The 21,962-nt window shown below is 53.9% G+C and overlaps 1 protein-coding gene across 1 annotated transcript; it reads right to left on the reverse strand.

The window, feature by feature from the left end:
* PIGR (polymeric immunoglobulin receptor) lies at positions 1-17,702 on the reverse strand. The gene is made up of 11 exons (XM_043924082.1): positions 17,560-17,702; positions 10,270-10,364; positions 9,243-9,587; positions 7,839-8,492; positions 6,357-6,689; positions 5,110-5,433; positions 3,766-3,931; positions 3,249-3,370; positions 2,499-2,630; positions 2,316-2,374; positions 1-1,303 (listed from the first exon to the last, which is right to left on the reverse strand). Exons 2-11 carry the CDS (start codon positions 10,310-10,312, stop codon positions 1,205-1,207), a joined length of 2,277 nt encoding a protein of 758 aa, XP_043780017.1. The 5' UTR covers positions 10,313-10,364; positions 17,560-17,702; the 3' UTR covers positions 1-1,204.
* Positions 17,703-21,962: the final 4,260 nt, after the last annotated feature.

Here is a 21,962-nt window from a genome sequence, read left to right on the forward strand (position 1 = left end):
TTGGAGGAAATCATGGTCTTTAATTATTAATTAATTCACATTTTTGATTTGTTAGCAAGTGCCAGCTCATAGATGCTAGTTGAAGTACAGAGCTTAGAAGGAAAAAAAAACTTAAACCTCAGTTCTTTGGAGTTCAGCCCCTCCCTGGCACCATCAAACCCGCCCCCCCCCCCATCTCCTTTTTTTCCCTTTCCACTCAGAAGTCTTCAAATATGGGGGTTTTGAGTGTTTGACCATTCTCTTTTCCTATTAGGTCTCTGTGAGTGACAGACAGGGAAAGTGGTATCTTCCCTGAGGTGGGGCCTGTGAAAGACCAGTCTTATTTACATTTTTCTTCTCCTTCTTATGGAATTCTGTCTATCTGGAGAGCAGAGGCCCTTCTGTAGAGACAGCAGGTGTCAAATCTAGCTTTGACACTAGCACATCTCACTTGCTGCCTGTGAGCAAACCTCTTCACCTCTTAGGGCCTCAGTTTTCTCACCTGTAAAATGGTAAGAATGTGCTGATGGTGCCTTGTGTGTGTGCCCGTGCACCTAAGGCTTCAGGGCTGCAGACTTTTTATGATTTCTCCCAATACAGGCAGAGGTAAGCAAACCTGATGAGGATGTTAGTGAGTGTACACACAAAGAGATGCTGTGGCTTCCAGGGGCTCCGTGATGCTTGCAGAAGGCCGCTAGCTGGGATTGCAGCCTATCTATCCCAATGTCTAGCAGAGCACCTGGAATCTAGTGAGTAACCAAATGCACATTTTTAATGAGGGAAAGAAGAAGAGAAGATGGACTGGAGTGGGGATGGAGAGGTGCAGAGATGGGGTGGAAGGGAGAATCCCACCGACGTCCCCAAACAAGGGGGCAGGGAAGCCCTGAATGGCCCCTCTTCTGCAGTTGTCTCCCCACCCACTCTGGTCCCTTTTCTTTCTGAGAGGCCCCTCTGAGATCTTAATTCTCCTCCACACCTTTACTTCTCTTGTTCGAATAAGCTGCAGGTGGGAACTCCTCGTATCACCTCACCCCCAATAGGAACAAGTCAGCCAGGCTTGGATGCCACCAAGAAGGGACCAGCACACCTTCTGAGGACAGGTAAGAGAAGCCTAGGCGGGGTGTGAGTGCAGGCAGTGGACCCCCCCGAGCTGAGGGCCCTGCGGATCAGCGTGATTTGGAGCGTGATTGCCACGTGCGGAGGGAAGGGGCGCCCAAGGCTCTGTCTAGGCTTCTTTCGGGCCATCCTGGGTCGCGGCGGAGACCAGGTTGTTAGCCTGGAGCAGGAAGGTGGTGAAGGCCTCGTCGGCTTCCTCCTTGGACGACTGGGGGGTGAGAGGAGAGGAGTCAGTGTTGGGGGCCGCGGCTCTGGGACAGTGGGGGTCGAGGGGAGGGGTCGCTCTAAGTGTCCTAAATTAGCGACCTTGTCGTAAGCAGCTCGAGCCTGTGTCCGCCCACCCTCCTCATCCCAGCCGCCACGCTCACCTAGAGGGACTGATCGTGAGAAACGGAAAATTGCAGCTTCTAAAAATACCTCCCTCGGTCTCACTACCTCCTTTCAACACGTGGAGTGGAACCACCTCTGCGGCCCGGGGCCCGTCCCCGGAAGCCCTGCCCACAGTCGTGGCCGAGGTGGCCCGGGCTGGCATTAGCCACAGAGGTTCACAGCTTCTTCCTCTACCAGCTCAGAGACACGCCACCAGGCTGGAGGGGATGGCTGTCCCCAGGACCGACCTGTTTCCCTCACTGTTCCAGATGCTGGGCTCTCTACTGTGGCCACGGGGTGTGGATGTGATAATAAGCATTAGTGCCTCGGGATCAGGGAAGCATGAGGAGAGGGTAACTTGTGACCCAAAGGCAGGTAGGATTTCAAGTGATGTGGATCTTGGTTGGGGTGCGAAGGGGCCCCCCGTGAGCAAAAGTCTTCCAGGCCCAGGGAAAATGCCAGTCTCCCAAAATCCTCCTGCGAGGGTGCTGAGCTAAGTCTGTGGGTCCCACGGCCCGGGAAGAGCACCTCCGTGATCCCCAGTGAATGCCATTTGACCTGCCCACCCTATGGCCAGAATCTTTAATACGGTCACCATCCTCACCCCCCCAAGTCCCCTCCCCACCCCCCTGCACCACCTCCATCCCTCCTCCTGTTGGTAGCCCATCAGTGCAGCTCACCTCCTGCTTGGGTTTCAGCCACATCAATCCCGCAGCCAGAAAGGCGCACCCCTTCCCTCCCCTGGCACCAGTCCCCATTGGAGACGATTTCTCCCGGTGTCTAATTGCAGGCCTTCACGCTGCCTTTCCTCATCACCCTCACGGGGCCTCCTTCTCCCTCCTTGCCCTCACCCTCTTCGCCTTCTTGGGTTCTTTGCTCTCCACGGTGTCCTCGGTAGTGGTGGCAAACTCTGTGTGAAGAGCAGGAGAGGGGGGATCAGCCCTCTCCCTGGCCCCCCATTCTCGCTCCAGAGGCAGAGTTGGGGCTCATACTTGTCCCCCGGGGCCTGGGCAGTCCTCCAGGGAGGGACATACCGTCCTTCCCTCCAAGAGACGTCTCTTGGGCCTCTGGAGAGGCTCCCATGTTGTCACGTCCTTCAAAATCCCTGGAGTTCTCAAAGTCCGACATGCTGATATCCGTCCGGTAGCTCCTGATTGAAATCCGGTCTGTCGGGGAGAGGAGGAGGGTTGGTGCAGGGCTGGGGGAGGAAGGTCCCCGAGGGATCCCTGCAGGAGAGCTGGAGTGGAGCAGGGTCTCTGACGGCTGTCTCTGATGAGGACCCAAGGCAGAACGAAAATGACCCGAGGCTCCCCGCCAGGCCCTGTCCAGAGACAGCCTAGACCCAGCAGCCCCTGACCTCTGTTCATCACTCTGGGACCTTCCAGCGCACAGGATCTCATTTTGCCCTCACAACAGCCCTTGGAGGTGATTATCCTCATCTCTGTCTCAAGCCGTATGGACACCAGAGGCATGAAGGGGACGCCCAGCGCCACCCAGCTGACTGGTCCTCACACCAGGCTGGAAGCCCAGGTTTGCAGGGCCCTGCCCTCCTCTTCCCGGAGGCCCTCCCTGTGAGCTTAGAACCCCAGTGACTGAAGATGTGCTTCCAGAGACGGCATCTGGATGGCAGCACCTGATGGAAGTTTCGGGCACGTGTGCGTTGGTCGTCCCCCACCTCCCTTTGCCCGGACCCTTCCTCCGAGCGGATGAGAGAGGATGGACCTCGGCAGTCCCCTCGGGGCTGGAGGCTGTGGGCAGCGGGCAGGCAGCGCCCTGGGACTCACCGACATTCTTCCTGTGCCGGGCTCGGACCACCCCGATTGCCACGACCCCCGCGGCCAGCACCAGGCCCAGGGGTACCAGGGTGGAGACCAGCACTTTGGAGCCGCCGCCGTATTCTGCAGGGCTGGGGGAAGGGTTAACTTAGTCCCGGCAAGGGACACTGGGGGTCCCAGGAGGGGCTGGCAGGTTGGCTCTAGCCAGTTCTGCCTCCCAGGTTTATCTACTCCCTCCTCCGGATACAGCACCCCACCCCACCCACCTCCGTCCTTCTAAGAAGCCCTCCCAGACAGGACAAAAGCAAGCGCTGGGCCTTCCCTGCATCCCAGGACTGGGAGATGGAGCTGAATGATGGACCGCGCCCCGGTCTCAGGAGAAGGGCAGAGACCACAGGCCAAGGCGGCGTGGGTGCACCCACTCTCAAGAGGTGGACAGGCTCTCTTCCTGGGACCTGGTCACCCAGCCTCAGGTCCTTGGCCTCTCGAATGTTCTCCAGGTGGGGGTCCCCAGGCCTCTCCTCACCGGCTGGTATCTGCGGGTGCTCCGGGCCCACCAGCAGCATCCCTCACGGCGCTTTCCTCTTCGAAAAAGCTGGGTTCCGGAATGACTTTGCTCTCGATCGCCCTGGCCCTTGACTCTATTGCTGCCCCCCCAGGAGCAGCCTTCACTTGCTTGGTGTCTTGGGACCCTGGGGAGAGCAGAGAGGGGCTTAAGTTTAGGGAGTCTGTGGAGCGGGGCTTCATTAGGAATCCCAGGGTCATGGGGAGATCTCCAGCCTTTTTGGACAGGGTCTCAGAGGACATGAGAAGCAGGGGGAGTTATGCTCTTCTCCAGTCTGTCACAGACAACCTCTGTCCTATTCACACCAACTTCACTTCCGCTGTAAGGCTGCGTGCTTAGATCCAGCTGTGTGCAAGGGCTGACCGGGAGATTCTTCACAGGGTTTGCCCAGGGCCTCTAGACTACAAGGAAATGGCAACCCACTCCAGTATTCTTGCCTGGAAAATCCCATGGACGGAGGAGCCTGGTGGGCTACAGTCCACGGGGTTGCAAAGAGTCGCGGGCAGCTTGGCGAGGGGTCCCTCAGTGAGCCTGACAACTGGAAGCTGCCATAACCTCATCTCTACCGGCACTAAACATAGCCCTTGGGCTTCGCTGGTGGCTCAGTGGTAAAGAATCTGCCTGCCAACGCAGGGGACACCTGTTCCATCCCTGGGTTGGGAAGATCCCCTGGAGGAGGGCGTGGCAACCCACTCCAGTATTCTTTCCTGGAGAATCCCATGGATGGAGGAGCCTGGCAGGCTACGGTCCATGGGGTCACAAAGAGTTAAACACGACTTGACCATTGAGCACGCATGCACACAAAAATACCCCCTCATTAGGGATAAGACATTTCATGTGATATTTTTAGAAGCAGTTTGAAATGCAATCTTACTGGAAGAGATTGCCTGGATTTTCCTTACCAGACCTTGTGCATGAAGGTTATCCGGCCCCCTGGAGCAGACTTGGGCAGACTATGAGGTAACAGTGACTTAGACACGTCTACATGTAGAAGACCTCTCCATAGAGAACGGGCTTCATCGCGGCCTGAAAGGGTGACTGTGGGATTTGTCTTGAGACTGAGGTTAACTGACAAATCCACTATTTTTGATGAGTTTGTATGTTTGTTTGGGATGCCCTTTTTTGGAAGGATAAATGAGACCAGGTGGAGGCATAAGCTCCCCCACCGCCCCGCTGCCCCCTGCTTCCCACCCTTATAGTCAGACCTCTTATAGTCAAACCTGGGGCCACCCTTGATGGAAATTTTCTTAGGCAGTTTTCTCTGGAGTCCCCTGGGGCACATGGGCCTGGCCCTCGGAGACTCACCCTTCACCCTGTTCTCCACCGCCACGTAGACAGCCACTGTCTCTCCGTACTGATGGCCCTCCTTCACTCCGCACCAGTACCAGCCTTCATCCGCCTTGGTGACCGTGTTCAGGTTCAGGGAGACGATCTGGCTGTTCTGGTCGCAGTTCACAAAGGCCTGGCTGGGGCCGTCGTCCTGGGTGGGCAGGGCGCTGCAGCCTTTGTTGCTCCACTTACACCAGTACTTCTCAAAGGAGTAGAACTTGCAGGGGAAGTGGCAGGAGAGCTTGAAGGGCTCTCCCAGCCAAGCCGTGACGTTCTTGGGTGCCTTGAGGCTTGGTTCTCCTGGAGCAAGGAGAGAGAAACAGGTGCAGAAGTTGGCCCTGGTGATGCTGCAGGCAAGTGACTGGGGGCCGGGGCAGGGGTGCTTTGTCCACAGTCCGGTTCCTTTCTGGACAGTGTGCTAAATGAACACACTATATTGAAGAAAAAGCACTTACAATTCTGTGCCCATGTTAGACTATTGGTGACCACTATGAGTCATTCCAGTCTATCACAGACCACGGGCCTGGGCAAGGGCTTCTATGTGTTTCCTTGCTGTTATCTGCTCTCCTGGACTCAGTATGGTAGTGCTGGAGAAGACTCTTGAGAGTCCCTTAGACAGCAAGGAGATGAAATCAGTCAATCCTAAAGGAAATCAACTCTGAATACTCATTTGAAGGACTGATGCTGAAGCTGAAGCTCCAGTACTTTGGCCATCTGATGCAAAGAGCTGACTCATTGGAGAAGACCCTGATGCTGGGAAAGACTGAAGGCAGGAGGAGAAGGGGATGACACAGGATGAGACGGTTGGATGGCATCACTGTCTCAATGGACATGAGTTTGAGCAAGCTCCTGGAGTTGCTGATGGACAGGGAAGCCTGGTGTGCAGTGGTCCATGGGGTCACTATGAACTGGACGTGACTTAGCAACTGAACAACAGCAAGAAGACTCAGTACAAAGAACTGAACTCTGCTTCAGCTGATGCCACATAGACTGTTAAAGAAGCTGATGCTCGTGATCACAGGAGTTGCTGTGTGTGGTGGTTTGAAGAGCGTGGGGGCAGGAAAGGGTGTTTGTTGCTGGTATGAACAGGTGGGGGAAGGGTGCTGGTTACGCAGCTTGGAGGTCGGGGAGGCGGGAGGCAGAGTGGCTGGGGCTGATGCTGCGGTTGACTGGAGGGGTCCCGGAGCTGCCTCCCTTCCCTCTTGCCCAAGTTTAACTCTCACCTCCGACAACCTTGAGCTCCACTGTGGACGTCCAGCGCGAGTCGCCGTCCGTCACGCACCAGTAGAAGCCGGTGTCCTGTTCGGTGAGCTGGTTGAGGATGACGGTGTAGGTGCCGTTGCCCGGCTCGGCGAGCAGCGCCAGCCTGCCCTCGTACTGGTCCTTCACCAGCCCCTGGCTCTGCACCAGCTGCGGGCAGCGCCCGTTTTGATCCTCTTCCCAGCGACACCAGTACTTCAGGCTGTTGGCGTCCTTCGGGTTGTAGGGACAAGATACGGTCACAGAGCCTCCCTTCACACCTTTCACCACGGAAGGACTTGCGGGGATCATGGTCTCTGGAAGCACAGACAGAGATGGGATGGGAGAACTCAGCCTGGTCTGGGCAGCCTCCTCCCCATGGGCTCAGCCAGGGTGGAGAGTGAGGTTTAGAGCAATCCCCTTACTGGCCTCAGAAAGTGAAAAAGCCTTTCCTAATGTCACAGAGCCTGGCGCAGGAGTCTTCACCCTGTCTCCAGGGACCTCCCCCACTATTCCTTCCCCACCTTATTCTGAGCAGAGAACGAAAGGCATTTAAAAAGTGACCATCAGTCTTTCGCCTTGGGCTTCTTATAAGGTCTCCCTCTAGGTAGTTTTTGTCTTTTTATTATTAGTTCATCCCATAAGATGGCCAGGTGGTTTTCTTCCTCCAAATTAAGAAAATATATTTAGAACAGTATGATTTAAAATATATACTATGTAGCACAGATAAATTTAATTATTGAGGGCCACAAAGGCTGTGTCCAAGAGAAGCAATGGTATATCTTCAAGAAACTAAAGCTGAGGCTCTGGGAGAGTCCCAGGCAAGCAGAGATGCTGAGGGAGATGGTGAGGACTGAGCTGGCAGGAGAAAGAAGGACAGGGAATGGGGAAAGCCTCAAGCGTAGTGACCACAAACTTCAAGTACTGCTTCAGTTTCTCAAGAGGGTAACTCTCTACAGAGTGCTCCCAGGGTGGGAAGGGGCAGGAATCCAACCAGATCATACTGAATAACAAGTAACCCTAAGAGATGTTGGAGGGGAGATTTTAGAAGGTGGGGCGTTGACCTGGGAAAGCTATGAGACCAACACAAGCCAAGGCTTCTTCCAGTGGAATGTGACAGATGAGCTGCCATCCTGCTCCCGGGTCAGGGAGACTCCATGTTGAGTCCTTCCGAGGGCTCTCTGAAACCCAGACAGTCGGGATCTTCACTCCCCCAATTCCTAAGGATCAGGGGCGGCCATCAGAGGCCTTTGGTAGCGGAGAAGAGGAGGTAAGAGGTCGCATGAGGCAGAGGCCATCGCGCACAGCCTCGGAGCTCTCGTGCCGCCCCCAGACCATCTGGTCTGGGGCTTGTCAGTGAGCAGATACGCTCAACAGATGGATGCTGTCAGACAGCCCCAGAGGGCCGAGCGGGGCTCTCCCCTGCAGACTGCCCATCTCGCCCCTCTCCGCCTCTCAGGTCTCACCTTCATTGACGAAGAGCTGCCAAACCTGCACAGGCCAGCCCTCTTGGGGCTCACCCTCAGGCTGGGCCCCGCACACGTAGCGCCCCGCGTCCTCTTTCCTCAGGCTGGTAATGTGCACGCTGACGACGCCGTTGGTCTTGGCCTGGAACAGGATCCTGCCCTGGAAGTCCTGAGCCTTCTTCCCCAGCGTGTTGATGACCACATCGCAAGCTTTCCCATTCTTCTGCCGGCACAGAAATTTGTCCATATTTGCCACCTCGGGGCCCAGGGTGCAGTCAAAGGTCACCGAGCTCCTCAAGTCTCCGTAAATCAGTTCAGGCTCAGGCTCTAGCACCTGGAGGACAGCGTTGCTCTTATCGGCTTTGGCATCGTCCCCAGCCTGGCAGACATACGTCCCAGCATCACTGCGCTTGATTTGGTTGATGACAACGCTGAACATTGATGTGTCGGTACCCAGGATACTGAGATGTGCTCTCTCAGCATAGTCAAAGCTCTTATACCCGGTGGAGTCGATGATCCGGACACAGGTCTGGCCTATCATCTGGCACAGGGATTTTATCTTCTGAGAATTCGCTTTCGTGAAAGGGCAGTTGATGGTCACGGTCCTGCCCAGTTCTACAGGGTAGACGTGGACATCACTTGTCTGTGCAGGATCTGCGGGGTGAAGGGTGGGGAACAAGTTGCGGTGTTACTTTCTTGCATCGTGGGATGCTGAGCTGCCTTCTGCACGGTTCAGCTCCTCAGTGTTTCTGATGAGGGCTGGCTGTGCCTGTCACCCACAGGGCCTTCTTTCCCAGAGAGACAGCGTCAGAATCTGTCTTCCAAAGCCCAGCTTTACTGCTGCCTCCTCCAGGAAGCCTTCCCCAGCTGGCACTCATCTCTCCCTGCTCTGTTCTCGCTTGATACTTATGCCCGTATCATTTGTTACATCCAATCTTGTGGTCTTTGGACAAGAACTGATCATTTAATTTATGCGGAGACTTCTGAGGGACTACTGGAGGTCAGGTAAGAGAACACATGTTAAAAGAAGTCTGGTGGCCCCAGGTCTTGATCTGAAGGGTGCTGTAATGGCAGGAATTTAAGGATCCCTACGAATCTCCCCCTGCTCATGGACCTCTGGTCCCACCTACAACAAGTACGAGGAGAGAACTTGTTCTCCTCACGCTCTTCTAAGCTAGAGCTTTAGTAAAACCAGAACTGTGTCAGGCCCTTAAGACCTCGAGCGGCCCATCCGCCCTTCCCCTATCCAAGAAGGTCCCATCTGGCTCATTCCCACCTTCTACTGTGCAGATGGAAGGCTCTGGATGGACCCACAGCCTTCCCCATGCCAGGACTCCCTGCCCTCTCGGGAAATCCTTCCTCCCTCTTGCTCTCCCCAGAAATCTAAGGAGCCTGAGCCCTGACCTTGGCTGACCGCCAGGCTCACGTCGAAGTTGAGGCCGCGGCTGCTAATGCCCAGGCCACACTTGTAGCGCCCCGAGTCGTTCCGGGTGAGGTGGCTGATGTCCACCACGAACGTGCCGCTCTCCGGGAAGTTGGTGAGGTTGGCTCTGCCCACGTAGTCGCTGGAGACGTAGCCGCCCGAGGAGATGAGGGTCGTGCAGTGGCCCCTGGCTCCCTGCCGGCACCAGTACTTGCGGGTGTGCCGGTTGACGGAGGTGGGCGGGTAGTAGCACGTGATGGACACCGAGCGGCCTTCCACACTGGCCACCTCCTCGGGACCGAAGATGGGGCTCTTCATGGAGACCACTAGGGGGACACAGAGGGCTTTCTGAGGCTGTCGGAGGGAAAGCCTCCTGAGGGGTTCTGGGCAGTCCACGCTGAGGACATTGCTACATTGCACAATTATTAAACAATTCTAAGATTTTAATCGTAATTCATTAATGATAGCTCCATTAAGAAAACAAATGGCAAACTTATTTAGTGATCTCCCTTGCACTATACATATATTTATAATATTTCTTGCATATATACATATATTTATGCATATTTAAATATGTATAGTTATATATTTTTATATACATTTAAATATATATAAATATATATATATTTAAAACCATCCTTGTGGAGTGCTATATTATTTCATTTGTTATCTGCTATTTCCCTATATTTCTAAAACACTTTGTGGATTCTTTCTTCTTTTTTTTTCCAGATAAAAATGTTAACAGGCACAAATATAAGTCATTTCTCCCAAACCCCAAAGCAACTCAGAGTGAGGCTTGGTTCAAGGTCAAGGTCTCGTTTTCCTTATTCCCAGTGAAGACCCTTGGCCTGACGTTCGAGAGTGCCATTTCCAGCCCTGACACCCCGGCGCTGGCTTACCCACCCTCCCTGCACTGCCTGTGGTTGCTTCCCGAGGGGCTGCGAGCCTTGCGGGCCGCCCCTGAGCCCCGGGGACTAGGGTGGAGCGGCTGGGGCCTGGCCAACGCACCTGGGAACACGGCCAGCAGGCAGGCGAGGAACAGGCGTGACATGGCTGGGGGCTCCTGCGGGGCTCTGCCGCCAGGCCACCGACCTGCGTGGTTGCTGAAAGACAACGGCACAAGGGGATGAGACGCCTCTGTTGTCCAAGACTCGCTGACCTTCCGGCCTCTGTAACACCCGTTTGATTTTGCGTCTCCAGTAATGAACATAAAACCTGTCAAAGAATGAACGGCCCCGCCTTTCCCATCACAGGTCAAAGTCCCGTCGTCCCACAATGCCTTTTGTTCTTTAGTAGGGATAAGTAGACTTTTATCTTCTCAGCTAAGTTGCCAGTTCTTTTGGGGTAGGGACACACACACGCGTCATTTCCTCTGTTTCCCCACCCGCATGGGGCTGGGGGTAGGCACCGTCATGTGCAAGATCCGTAGGATCTCAGGAACAGCTCCCCAGATCATTGGTTACTGCCAAGAAGTGTCTCCACCTCTCTGTTCCAGCTGCCCTCCCTACTTCCCTGGGAGGCGGAGGCGAGCTGGCATATGCTATGGCCTGTCACATGAGCAAATAGAGATGCATAGAGGCAGCCTCATAAGGGTTAAGGTGATGATGATGGTCACAAGCGCTGCTGACGGTCCTGGCACAGCGCTCCATGACGTACCCGTGAAACAGTGTAGCTGTGGTATCTCATTTAAACAGGGATCACTCCTGAGAGGCAAGCATTCTCATCTCTACTTGACATAGGAGGAAATGAAAGCTTAAAGGTTAAGGGCTTTCCTCAAGGCCACACAGGCATTAAATGTGGGAGTAGGTAGGGTGGGGGTGGAGGTGGTGGGGAAGGCTGAACCCTGCATTATCTGACCCCCAGAGTCCAAGCTCTGAGCCCGTCTCACTGCCCATATTCCATCTCACACCGAGTGAGGTGCCTATCCTTCGTGCTTATTCTTGTTATCTGTGGAGCGCTCTTTGCTTTTCAAATGTTGTCATTTACACCACTTCACTGGAGCTCTAGAAGTTCCCTTTAAATGAGACAGGACAGATATGATTATAACCACTTCCTGGATAAGAAAAATCAAGATCGTGAGCTGCTGAGTGACATGCCCAGGATTTCCCAGAGACTCCGTTATGGGGTCAGGGTTAAACATGAAGGTGTGACTGCCTCCTCCTTGATGAGGCTGACAGACAAAGATGGAAAATACAAGGTGAGGCCACTCAGAGGGTGTTGCACGTGTGGACCTTGTCACGTCTGGGGACAAAGCTCAGGGCTGGGGAGGGTTGAGAGCCCCAGGGCCCAGCCTGACCGCAGCTGTCCTCTGGACCCTGACTGACCGCAGCCTGGAGGAAGATGGAGGTGAAGAGGGGAGTCCCCACTCTCCCACGGACCTTGCCAGGCTTTCAATCTTGGAACAGTCTTGACGATGAGAGGGGGGAAGGAGGAAGCTGTGTTAACACGTGTTGGGCAGTGACGAGCACCCGTAAAGATAAGGAGGCTCGAGGCAGCAGGGAGCACAGAGACCTGTCTCCCAGGCCCCCCTTCCTGCCTTGGCCTCGCTCCTGCTCCCAGAGACGCCCTTTGCTAGCTTGAGCCAAAGGCAATAGAGCTGTTTATCTTGGTTCCTTCTTTTCCGTGAGGGAATTTCCCAGCAAAGCACCTCTTTATTTCCTCGTGGAGATAAAGGTATTCTGTTTCTCCAGTTCTTTGGAAGAGTTGGGGGAGCGGGTTTGGGGAGGTAGGGACAAATATGGGTGTCGGGTGGCAGCTCGAGCCTCTCTTGATTCCGGTTAATTGCCCCGGACTTTTCATACCAGGCCAATGATTAACCTCTGGAGTATGGCCTTAGCCAAATGCCAGCGTCAGCTCCAGCTCAGATGTGCTCAGGACGAAGCTGGCCTCAGGACCACCCGGGGGGACGTGGGACTGACTCCTAGGTGGGAGCAGGGGTCAGAGGGCTGGGAGGTCTCTCTCGCCTGGAAGCTTGGGATGAGCTCACTGCAGAGTCCCACCACCTGCTATTTGCACTGGGCTTGGGCGCAGTGGCCGGTGGGAGGACACCATGCCATCTGCTTTAAGGAGCCCCAACCACCAGGGGCTCTCTGGTTCTGGTCTCTGTTCTCTGCTGACATCAGCAAGCTTCCTGATATTTCTCTGGGCTGCAGTGGGTCTTCCCATAGGCTGAGTTGGAGGAGACGTTCCCTAGTCTGGACTGGTAACAGCCACTTGCCCTGGCTTGCTGCAGGCAGAGGCAGCATTTTCCAAAGCAGGGGTCCCGACTTCCTCCCCAGGCGTCTCTCATTTGTGACATGCTTGGCTAGCAGTGAAGGTCCGTGTAGGGGGAGGATGCTTTCATGTGCCCCATTATCCTTTGCATAACCTCCCACCAGGGATGACATCACCAGGTATGCAGAGCTAGAGGGCAAGTTTTGTGGAAGCTGACCTTGGTAGGAAGCCCACAGTCCAGTCCCCGGGGAGACTGGACTCTCCCCATGTCCCCACGTTCTCAGGAGCAGGAAATCTCTGCTCAAAACTTCACTTAAAGCACAGTTTCTCTGCTCTCAGCTGAAAGACCCTGGGCTTTGCAAAACATTAGAAATCCTTTCCTCTCAAAGTCTTAAAACCATACTTGTTCCCAAACCTGGGAGATTCGGGTGTCAGGGAGACCACAGTTCCATGGGGCTGGAGCTGGATTCAAAGGATTTGCTTTAGGAAGGAAAGAAAGAGCACAATATTTATTGGGCACAGGATGCTCTGCTACCTTCTTTTTTTATGACTTTATCCACCATCACAGCAACCCAAGGGATAGATATCTTCATGGGCAGATAGGAAATCTAATTAGAGAGATTCTGGCCCCAAGACTTATAACAGAATGGGGTAAAATTGGTACCCTATTATCACTCCTTGGATGCTCAGAGGGACCTATTCTCTCGGACATACATAGGTTAGTATCTCATGCATGAAGGCACCTTTTCTGGCTCTTAAAATAGGACTTGTATTTTCACTAGTCAGGCTGGGATAATCTAGATCATTCTTATTTTACGAAGTTACTACCCCTAATGTATTCACAATATATGTCTGCACAATTGCAAGTTGGGCTAGGTGTAGGCCCTGCTGAAGAATAGAGTCTATCATCTTATAAAATTAGCTAGTTCACCTTCAGTCAGAGTGACTGATCTTCAGCTCTCATGGTTTAGAGTCAGATGATTGTCTGTCTCAGTTCAGGCTTTCTCCTCTATCAGCGGGAGAGGGTCTTCTGGACCAGGGCCTGGCGTACCTGCTGTTGAGCACGTGGCCCTCAGTGACTCTGGGTCATCACTGGCTTGGCTCACAGCAGAGGGACAGTTAAGGCTCTCACGGTCCTCGGGGCTTTGGGGGAACAGCGAGCAGGCACCACGGGGGGCTTGAAGCCATGCTGGCAGTTTCTGACTTCCTGTGAGTGTGAACTTGGGGCAGCAGGGAGCTTGGGGCTCAGAGAAGCAGGGAGCAGCTGGCCTGGCTGGGGAAGGGGCTTTCCTTGGCCTGGACTGATGGCCAGGAGAGGCGCTGCTCGAGTCCATCACTCTCTTCTCCCGTGGATGCAGAGGCCGGGCACACACTAGAGCGAGCCTGGAAACCACGGCACCACTAGGGGAGGGAGGGCAGTCCGTGAAGTTTGGAAGGACCTCAGGCTTGTAATGTCAGTAGGAGAGGTTATATAGTTTACGTAAGCCCTGGAGTATGGGAGAATCTCCAAGCACAGGCAGTGTTGCAGAAAAGGAACTGAAGCTGGAGAGAGCAGGGAGATGCAGAGATAAGCCACAGGTCCCAAAGAAGGCGTGAGCTAGGAAGATCTAAGACTTTCTGGTCCCATCCCTGTCAAAAGTAGGCATGGAAGACTTCGGCAGAAATGAAACGTATGGAATCCAAGCTCCATGAAGCTCTGGGAATAAGCCTTTCAGCAGAGACTGAGAAGCCCTGTTATTGACTCTATCCCATTCCACCTTGGTGTGTAGGTGTTTATGTCGCCCACTCTACCAGATGGCAAGCTCCTGGGAGGCAGGGTCCACTGAGATCAATCTCTCCATCTCCAGAAAACACTCTCCGGGGAGTGCCTGGCAAGGACCAGCTGTTCAGAAAAGACCGATCAGATTGGGAATGATTATGCCCTCATTCCTTCTCGGAGAAGGACAAAGTCAGGGCTGATTTCTCTCACTTTGCCCAATGCTTTCTTTGCTCATGGGACAGTAGCTCGGGGGAGGGTGGAAGAGAACTCAGAGGTCCAGAGTCCTGCTCCGTCATAGGCGACCAGAAGAGCTCTCCCAATTGGGCAAAATGTGCTGGCTCAACCCTGCCATCTGTACAATGGAAATTATCCTCCCTGACTCGTCTAGTTGAGGGGCCCCCTTGGGATGGGGGCCTAGGGTTAATGTAGAGAGGCACTCCCAGGCGTGTGACATGCTCGTCCGCTGTCAGAGGCTGCGATTGCTTGTTAGCACAGGAGGCTGAGGGCTCATGCACTTGATTTTCACGGGTGCTGTGCGCTTAGTACACAGCATAGGGACTCCTCAGGCTGCTGTTGGCTCTCTCACTTGGGGATTGTGTGATTTGGGGTAGTCTACTTAAATCCATGAGCCCCACTGTTCATCTGTAAACTGGAGATAATTGCATCTAGTCTAGTGAGTCGCCACAAGGATTAAATGAGGCAACATGTAAAGTCCTAAGTAGGGTTTCAGGCTGAAAAATAACAGTTCTTTTCCCATATCCTCTTTAAAGTCAACACAGTCTCCTCTTTTTCCTGTCTCGGAGTGAGAGAACAGACGTTTGTTTGCTGAGCATCCTTTGAAGACTAGGGGCGAGCCATTCAGATTGGACTAGCATGGCCAGAAAGAGCAGACATGTGCCAGGGACTCAGTTACGAGTGAGGGGTCCTGATTACAGCTGCACAATGGAGCCACGTTCAGGGGCTTCAGATGTGCTAACTCATTTAGTCTGCACAGTCACCCTAGGAAGGGGGGTACAATGGGTAAACGCATTTCACAAATGAGGAAGTTGAGGCCCAGAGAAGTAAGACGCTTGCCCAAAGTTACATAGCAGGTAAGTGACTGGGGTGGGGTTCAGATTCAGGCACTCTGGACCAAGCATACAAGATTTTAGGTACTGTGGAGGGTCTTAAAGTTGAGGGGAAGAAGTCAGAAGGGGCAGGAGCAGGAAATCCAGTCTTAGAGGAGAAGTTAGTCCAATTCTCTCCTCTCTGCTTTTCACAGGAAAGGTGGTTCCTGTGAAAAGACTATTTGAACTCAGAGGTAGGTGCCAAGAGAAGAATTTCTTCCTGAAAATTAATAATGGCTGCTATTTATTCAGCACTTACCATACGTACGGCAGGTCACATTCGTTTCCTGTAACCAGACACATGGCCTCCAAGACTTTTTTCCAGTCCATCACACTGTGTCAGTGCCAGGGTCTTTGGGATCCCAGCCCCCGCCCACCCAGAGAGGGGGCAAGACATAGGTGCGGGGGTCTCTGCTGAGCACATGCGTGTGCTACTGTTTAAAAAAGTTGCGTGTCGTGTTTTTTTAGGTGATGTCAAAATATCCCCATGACCATACCAAAATGACTGTACCCAAATGTTGTCATTTATACCTGCTGGATGACTTTACACCACTCATATTAATTCACAGCCTCAGTTTCCTCAACTGTAACATGGGTTTATGACACCTACCCTGCCTCCCACTCGATTTCTTTCAGATAGGAAGAAGATTAAGCTGTGAAAGCCAAGGGTAAGTGTGTTTTCTACCTGGCTGCTGCTGCTGCTAAGTCGCTTCAGTCGTGTCCGACTCTGTGCGACCCCATAGACGGCAGCCCACCAGGCTCCCCCGTCCCTGGGATTCTCCAGGCAAGAACACTGGAGTGGGTTGCCATTTCCTTCTCCAATGCATGAAAGTGAAAAGTGAAAGTGAAGTCGCTCAGTCGTGTCCGACTCTTCACGACCCCATGGACAGCAGCCCACCAGGCTCCTCCGTCCATGGGATTTTCCAGCCAAGAGTACTGGAGTGGGGTGCCATTGCCTTCTCCGTTTCTACCTGGAAGCTGCTGCTATTACACTATTTGTAAAATAAAGCTACAGAGTCCAGAGGTTCTGAGAGACAGGCAGAGATAGCAGAGCCAGCTGCTCTCCTGGGTCCTGATTCGTGGCTCCGTCTGCCACATCACCACACCCAAGGGCAGGGATGGATGGAGAGTTTCAAAACTGGCTCTGAGCAGACAACTGCCTTCTACACTAACCCCCGAATCGACGCATCCCAACTGCAGATGTTCAGGGACTTGTAATTACCCTAGTGAAGGGGGAGAGTGAGCGAAGGCTGTGGTGCAGAACAGCACCGGCTGCGTAGGTGACCGGGGGCAGTGCACTCAGTGGGGCTGGTGAGGGATGCAGCCCGCAGAGCAGATGCGCTTGTGCGGGGGCTCCCCTGGCTGGCCTGGGACGCTGTCAGGATGAGAGAGCTGGTGTCTGAGGCCTCCTGGCTGCAGAGGCAGCAGGAGCCTGAGCACTGAAGAATGCTGCCTGCTCCTGGCAGGGGGCTCTGCCCACCTAGCTCCCTTTCCCGGGAAGGACTTTGTTTTTCCCAGCTTAGCAGGCACAGGATGGAATGGTGATGCACACGACACCTTGGGCGGCAGGGAACTGTGAGAGCAAAGCTGGGTGCAAGTTGCAAAGGATCTCAGGGTGTCTTCGAAGCCCAGAAAAATGGACTGTGTGTGCCTCCACCAGAAAGCTGAAGGGAGAAATATTCGAGGACTAGAAGGGTACCTGCCTTGTACCAGGACCTGCATAGGCATTATCCTATCTGGGTCGATCTGGTGCTCAAAAATCCTGGAATAACTGAACTGAATTGGGAAATGCCAAAACAACTGTTATTTTGCTCTAGAGTGTTCAAAGCAATTTCACACATCTTTTTTCATTTGAATCTCACATCAACCATCAGTGATCAGGCTTGTTTTTATCCCCATTTTGCACATTAGGAAACAGAGGCTGAGAGAGCAATTAGGTGACTTGCCTAAGGTCATGGTTAAATTATGGTGGAGTTAGGAGGGAACTCAGAGACCAAATTTCGAGCAGAACACCATGTGCCAAGCCCAGACATCCCTTCTTCCCAACTGCTGAGCGTTCACCCCTGGTCCTCACTACTCTCTCTGGGATGTTCCCAGGCTTGTGGCCGTCAGCTCCCCCACATTCCCCTCATCCCACTCTTGGGGGGACCGGGGATTGTGCGTGCAGAGGGCCCTTCCCAGATGGCATCCTTTTGGGGACCCCAGAGCAGCCCCACTTACTTTGAGCTCCTTCCTCCTGTCCCGTCAGTTTCGGGAGCACCGCCTGCTGACCAGTCCGCAGCCCCGGCTTTTCTAGAAGCCTCTGGCAGGACACTGGATGCTGCTGCCAAAACTGAAACTGTGGGGCTTGACCCACACCTGGGTTCTTAAAGGGACACTCTCCCATGGGCATGGCGGCTGGCCAGCGGCACGTGACTCCCACAGCCCTTGCTTTCCTTTCCTTTCCGCCTTCCTGCCTGGCTCCACTTGCTTCTCCTTGACCTTGGGGAGGCTCTGTGACTTGGGAGTCCCCCATCATTGCAGCTGCAGGATGGGAGACAGGGTATCAAGCATGGACAGCCTGTTCTGTTTGCTTTCCAGGTGCAAGATCTTAGGCAAGTCACCTTCATTATTTCTTTTAAGCTGGAAAATAGATAGGGTGATAGCAAACCTACAGGCTGAGGCTAGCACCAGATATTAGATGTGAAACATGCGGCCCAGGGCACGGTGCAGAGCTGAAATGCATTTGAAGGGGTATAGGCGGCAGGAATAGCCTCACATCTCCATGCACCTAGGGACACGTCCCCCTGTCCCTGGATTAAGTCCACTCCTTCTGCATCTCTTGCAGAGCCCCCTTCATCAGTCCCAGAGCCCCCAGGACCCGGGGGACCGTGTCTTTCCCCTCTCACATGCTAGAGGCTGGAGGCTCTGGCTGCCCTGGGCTTCCAGGAATGGCAGAGCTCAGGGTCTTGCTGGGATCTGGGCTTGGCGCCTCACTCGGCAAAGTGAGAGCTGGCTGCCTGAGCTGCAGTAGAAGACTCCCTCCCTGACTCGGCTAGTCCTTGATGGTTTCCCTGGCCTGACCTGGTTAGGACTCCCAGGCGTTCCCCAAACGATCTTCGTCCGAGTCATACAAGTGGAGCCCCCTCCCCACCACCTGTGTGCTCCCCCCCCATGCAAGAATCCCACCCCATCCTACCTGTGCAGGGCTGGCCCAGCCTCTGTCTACAGCGTCCTACAGGCTGAACTCCAGAAGGGGAAGAAGGAAAGGGGAAATAGAGTCCTGGAAAAAACACAAGGCAGCCAGAACCCGGGTCTTATTTTAGCTAGCCACTCAGTCACAGTGGGCCATCAGTCTGAGGTCATGGGTTTTGTTGGTGAGAGAAGAAACCTTGTTTTCTATTGTTAAACTTTTTTTTTCAGACCTTAAGCCCATAATCTGACTGATGTTGGAAAAAAGTTACCTAGTCCCTTATAAGTAAAGGTGGTTCGATTCAGTGATATCTCATTCACTTTCCTCCCGATTTAAAACTCAGTCTTATTCTGGGTTTGCTTTCCTTTCTGCCCCCTGTCTCTGCTCTGGTGTTTCTGTGAACCCTGGGGGAGCGGGTCTGGGCAAGGGGGCGGCTTGCACCAGTGTGACCATCAAGATGGAGGGAAGGAGCCCCTCACATTGGCTCTAAGTTGGCCTCATGCTCTAGAAGGAAACGGTCCCGTCCACTGCGGTGTGACACAGCCTGCTGGTTGGTGGCCTTTTCGCCGGCCCATCCTGAGAGGTCTGCTGTCCACCCTGGGTCTCCTCGTCGCTGTGTCTGGGCTCCTTCAGGTAGGACCTCCAGTGTGTGCAGGGCAAGTGTGGCTCACTCACATTTTTCTGGTACTTTCAGATCCCATGCTGCAGAGTCATTCTCCCCAACACCCCTGTAGCTTTCTGCGCTCACCTGCCCCACGTAACTGGGGCTTCAGTGGACATTGGTAATGCTGACCCCCGGAGCTCCGTACAGGACCAGTGAGGTGCAGGCCCCCTTAGGTCTGGCACCCCCAAACCCTTGGGGGTCTCTCCATCGATGTCAGCCTTGGGGGGTGACAGGCATAGAGATGCATCGGTGGCTGGGCCATCTTTCTTCCCGGCTCAGCCATCGTTCTCCTTCCCTAGCTCCAAGATCAGCATGAAGTGGGAGAGTGTGCGGGGAGGTGGACATGGTTTGGGGACAAGGAGGGGAAAATTCTAGTTCTGCCAGGTTATAAGGCTCCTTTCAAAGGTTTTTCCTTCTTCTCTCTCTCTTCTTTGGAATTTGATGGTCAAGCTATTTGTAGGTTTTGTTCTCTTACTCTCATTAACCCATTTCCCCCAAAGCAGGGCTAGCTTGTGTCTAATTGTCTGGAGTCTGGCTTAAGGGGGGCCCACTGAGCCCTAGGACACAACCTTGGTGAGTTACCGGCCTGTGAGGAGGGACGGAAGCCTGTCCAGGAAACAGCTGCTTCTCAGGCTGCCTGGGGGGCCCAGGGCTCCTCTCCCAGCCCGACAGTCTGTGATAAAGGGACATTTCCTGGATCATGTCCTGGTGTTTTCCCAGGAGTCCCCCAAACCATCTTAGCTGATGGTGCCCATGCCCCGACAAGTACCCCAAGCCCACATTGCCTACTGACCCAGCTTAGGAAAAGAAGCAAATGAGAAGCAGAACCAGGGTAGAGTCGTGAAGTCAGAACCCTGCATCCTATTTTGGGCTCAGCCACGTGCTAGTGGTGTGACCGGAGTCCCCCAGCTTCCCATCTTTTGCTGCGGTTTCCCCACCAGGAACCCACTGGCCCCAAGACATAGCCTGTGCCTCTCAGTCCTAGGGTAGGAGAGACTGGCCGCCTGACTCGAGTGATGACGGTAAAAGCAGGAGTTACACCTCCAAGATGGACAGTGCTTCATCTGTTTAAGAGTTCCCCCTCCCTCTTAAAATAATAATCAGAGAGGAAAATAATAATGAGAAAGGCTTCTCGTTTGCCTTTCACGACTCTGGGACTCTGCACGAGTCAGTTGGGGAGCCCTGGCCTGGGGTCAGCGAGCCTGCCCCCGCCTCTAACTTACTGAGTGACCCTCGCCAAATCACTTCCCCCTTCTGGGCTGCAGGTGTTTCATCTGTTAAACGGGGGCGCTGGACCAAATGACCTCCAAGGCTTTCCCGGTTCTAGGACTCTGTGCTTTTATTGAGCATCACATTAGTTTCCTGTGGCGGCTGCAACAAATGACCACAACCTGGGTGGCTTAAAACAACTGAGAAGTGTTCTTTCTTGGAAGGCAAACATCGGAGCTCGGGGTGTGGGCTCAGGGCCCGCTGGGAGGCTCAGGGGAAGAACTGGACCCTGTTTCTTCCAGCTCCTGGTGGCTGCTGGCATTCCTTGGCACTCTTTGCCTCGTAGCCACACCACTGTGATCTGTGCCCTTGGCTCACATTGTCTTCTGTGTGTCTCAGATGTTTCTCTGCCTCTCTTACAAGGACATTTGTGATGGCATTTGGGGTCTGTCTAGATGATCCAGGGTGATCTCATCTCAAGATCCTGAACTGAATCACATCTGCAAAGACCCTTTTCTCAAATAAGGTAACACTCACAAATTCTAGGGATCAGAGGTGCACCTGTCTTTGGGAGGGCCATTTTTCAGCCTTCCGCAGACTTCTGCTGTGCCCATGATCAGTTGTTCCATCAGTTGACCGCAAAACTACGCCCGCAGCAAGTTCGAGGTCCAGGGAAATTTGAGACACGCAGGGGTGTGCATCCCTGCTCCCCAAGGGCTTCTAGGCTTCTAGGTGAAGAGTCATCCGCCCCACATACCAGCCAGGCAGTGCAGCCTTGGGAAAGCTCCCACACTCCAGACCTGGAACTCCCTGGGTTCACATCCAGGTCCTGCCACCTCCTAGCAGGGGGCCCCTGGACAAGTTATTTAACGTCTCTGGACCTTGGTTTTCTCATTTATAATGTGGGGCTAATTATACTTACCCCACAATTATGGTGTGAAGATTAAGTGTAATATGGACAGTGGCTGGTTCATCACATGGACAGCGTAGGCTTTTGGAATGGACCGATTCCCCGCTGACCCGTGAGGAACCACGGGCAGGGAAGTGGAAGGACTTGGCCAGGTCTGCACAAAGAGCTGATGGCCTTGATGGTCTGCACAAAGAGTTGATGGTTGAGAACCAAGGTCTCCCAGCACTGAATGCTTTCCTCTACTTCCCAAAGCCTTTACTCCCCCAGATGAATCTTTTGAAGTCTGTTTTCCCAGGCAGCCAAAGGCTCCCATTTTCACCCTGAATTGATCCCATCAAGACGGGAGAAGGCCAGGTCCACAGGCCCCTCAGGTTGGCACGACCAGTGTGAGGCTCCCAGACCCCGGGCTGACGCAGCCACCGACAGAGCAGGGGAGGCCTGCACCGTCTGGTCCTTCCCCAGATCTCCTCTGCCCTCTCAGCATCGCTCACTGTGGACAGCCCTCATGAGTGCGGCTTTGCGGGACAAGGGGGTAAGAGTGGACAGGGGAAATGCCTACCACTGCTGTTTGCTGCCAGCTCTCTGCTTCCGTGTGCAGGTCTTTGGCTGAGTCAAAGTTTAACCTTCATCTGCAGTCAATGTTTAATCCCAGGCCAGCCAGCCCTGAA

This window comes from Cervus elaphus, chromosome 14 (genome assembly GCF_910594005.1).
Source record: "Cervus elaphus chromosome 14, mCerEla1.1, whole genome shotgun sequence".
Taxonomy (NCBI): domain Eukaryota; kingdom Metazoa; phylum Chordata; class Mammalia; order Artiodactyla; family Cervidae; genus Cervus; species Cervus elaphus.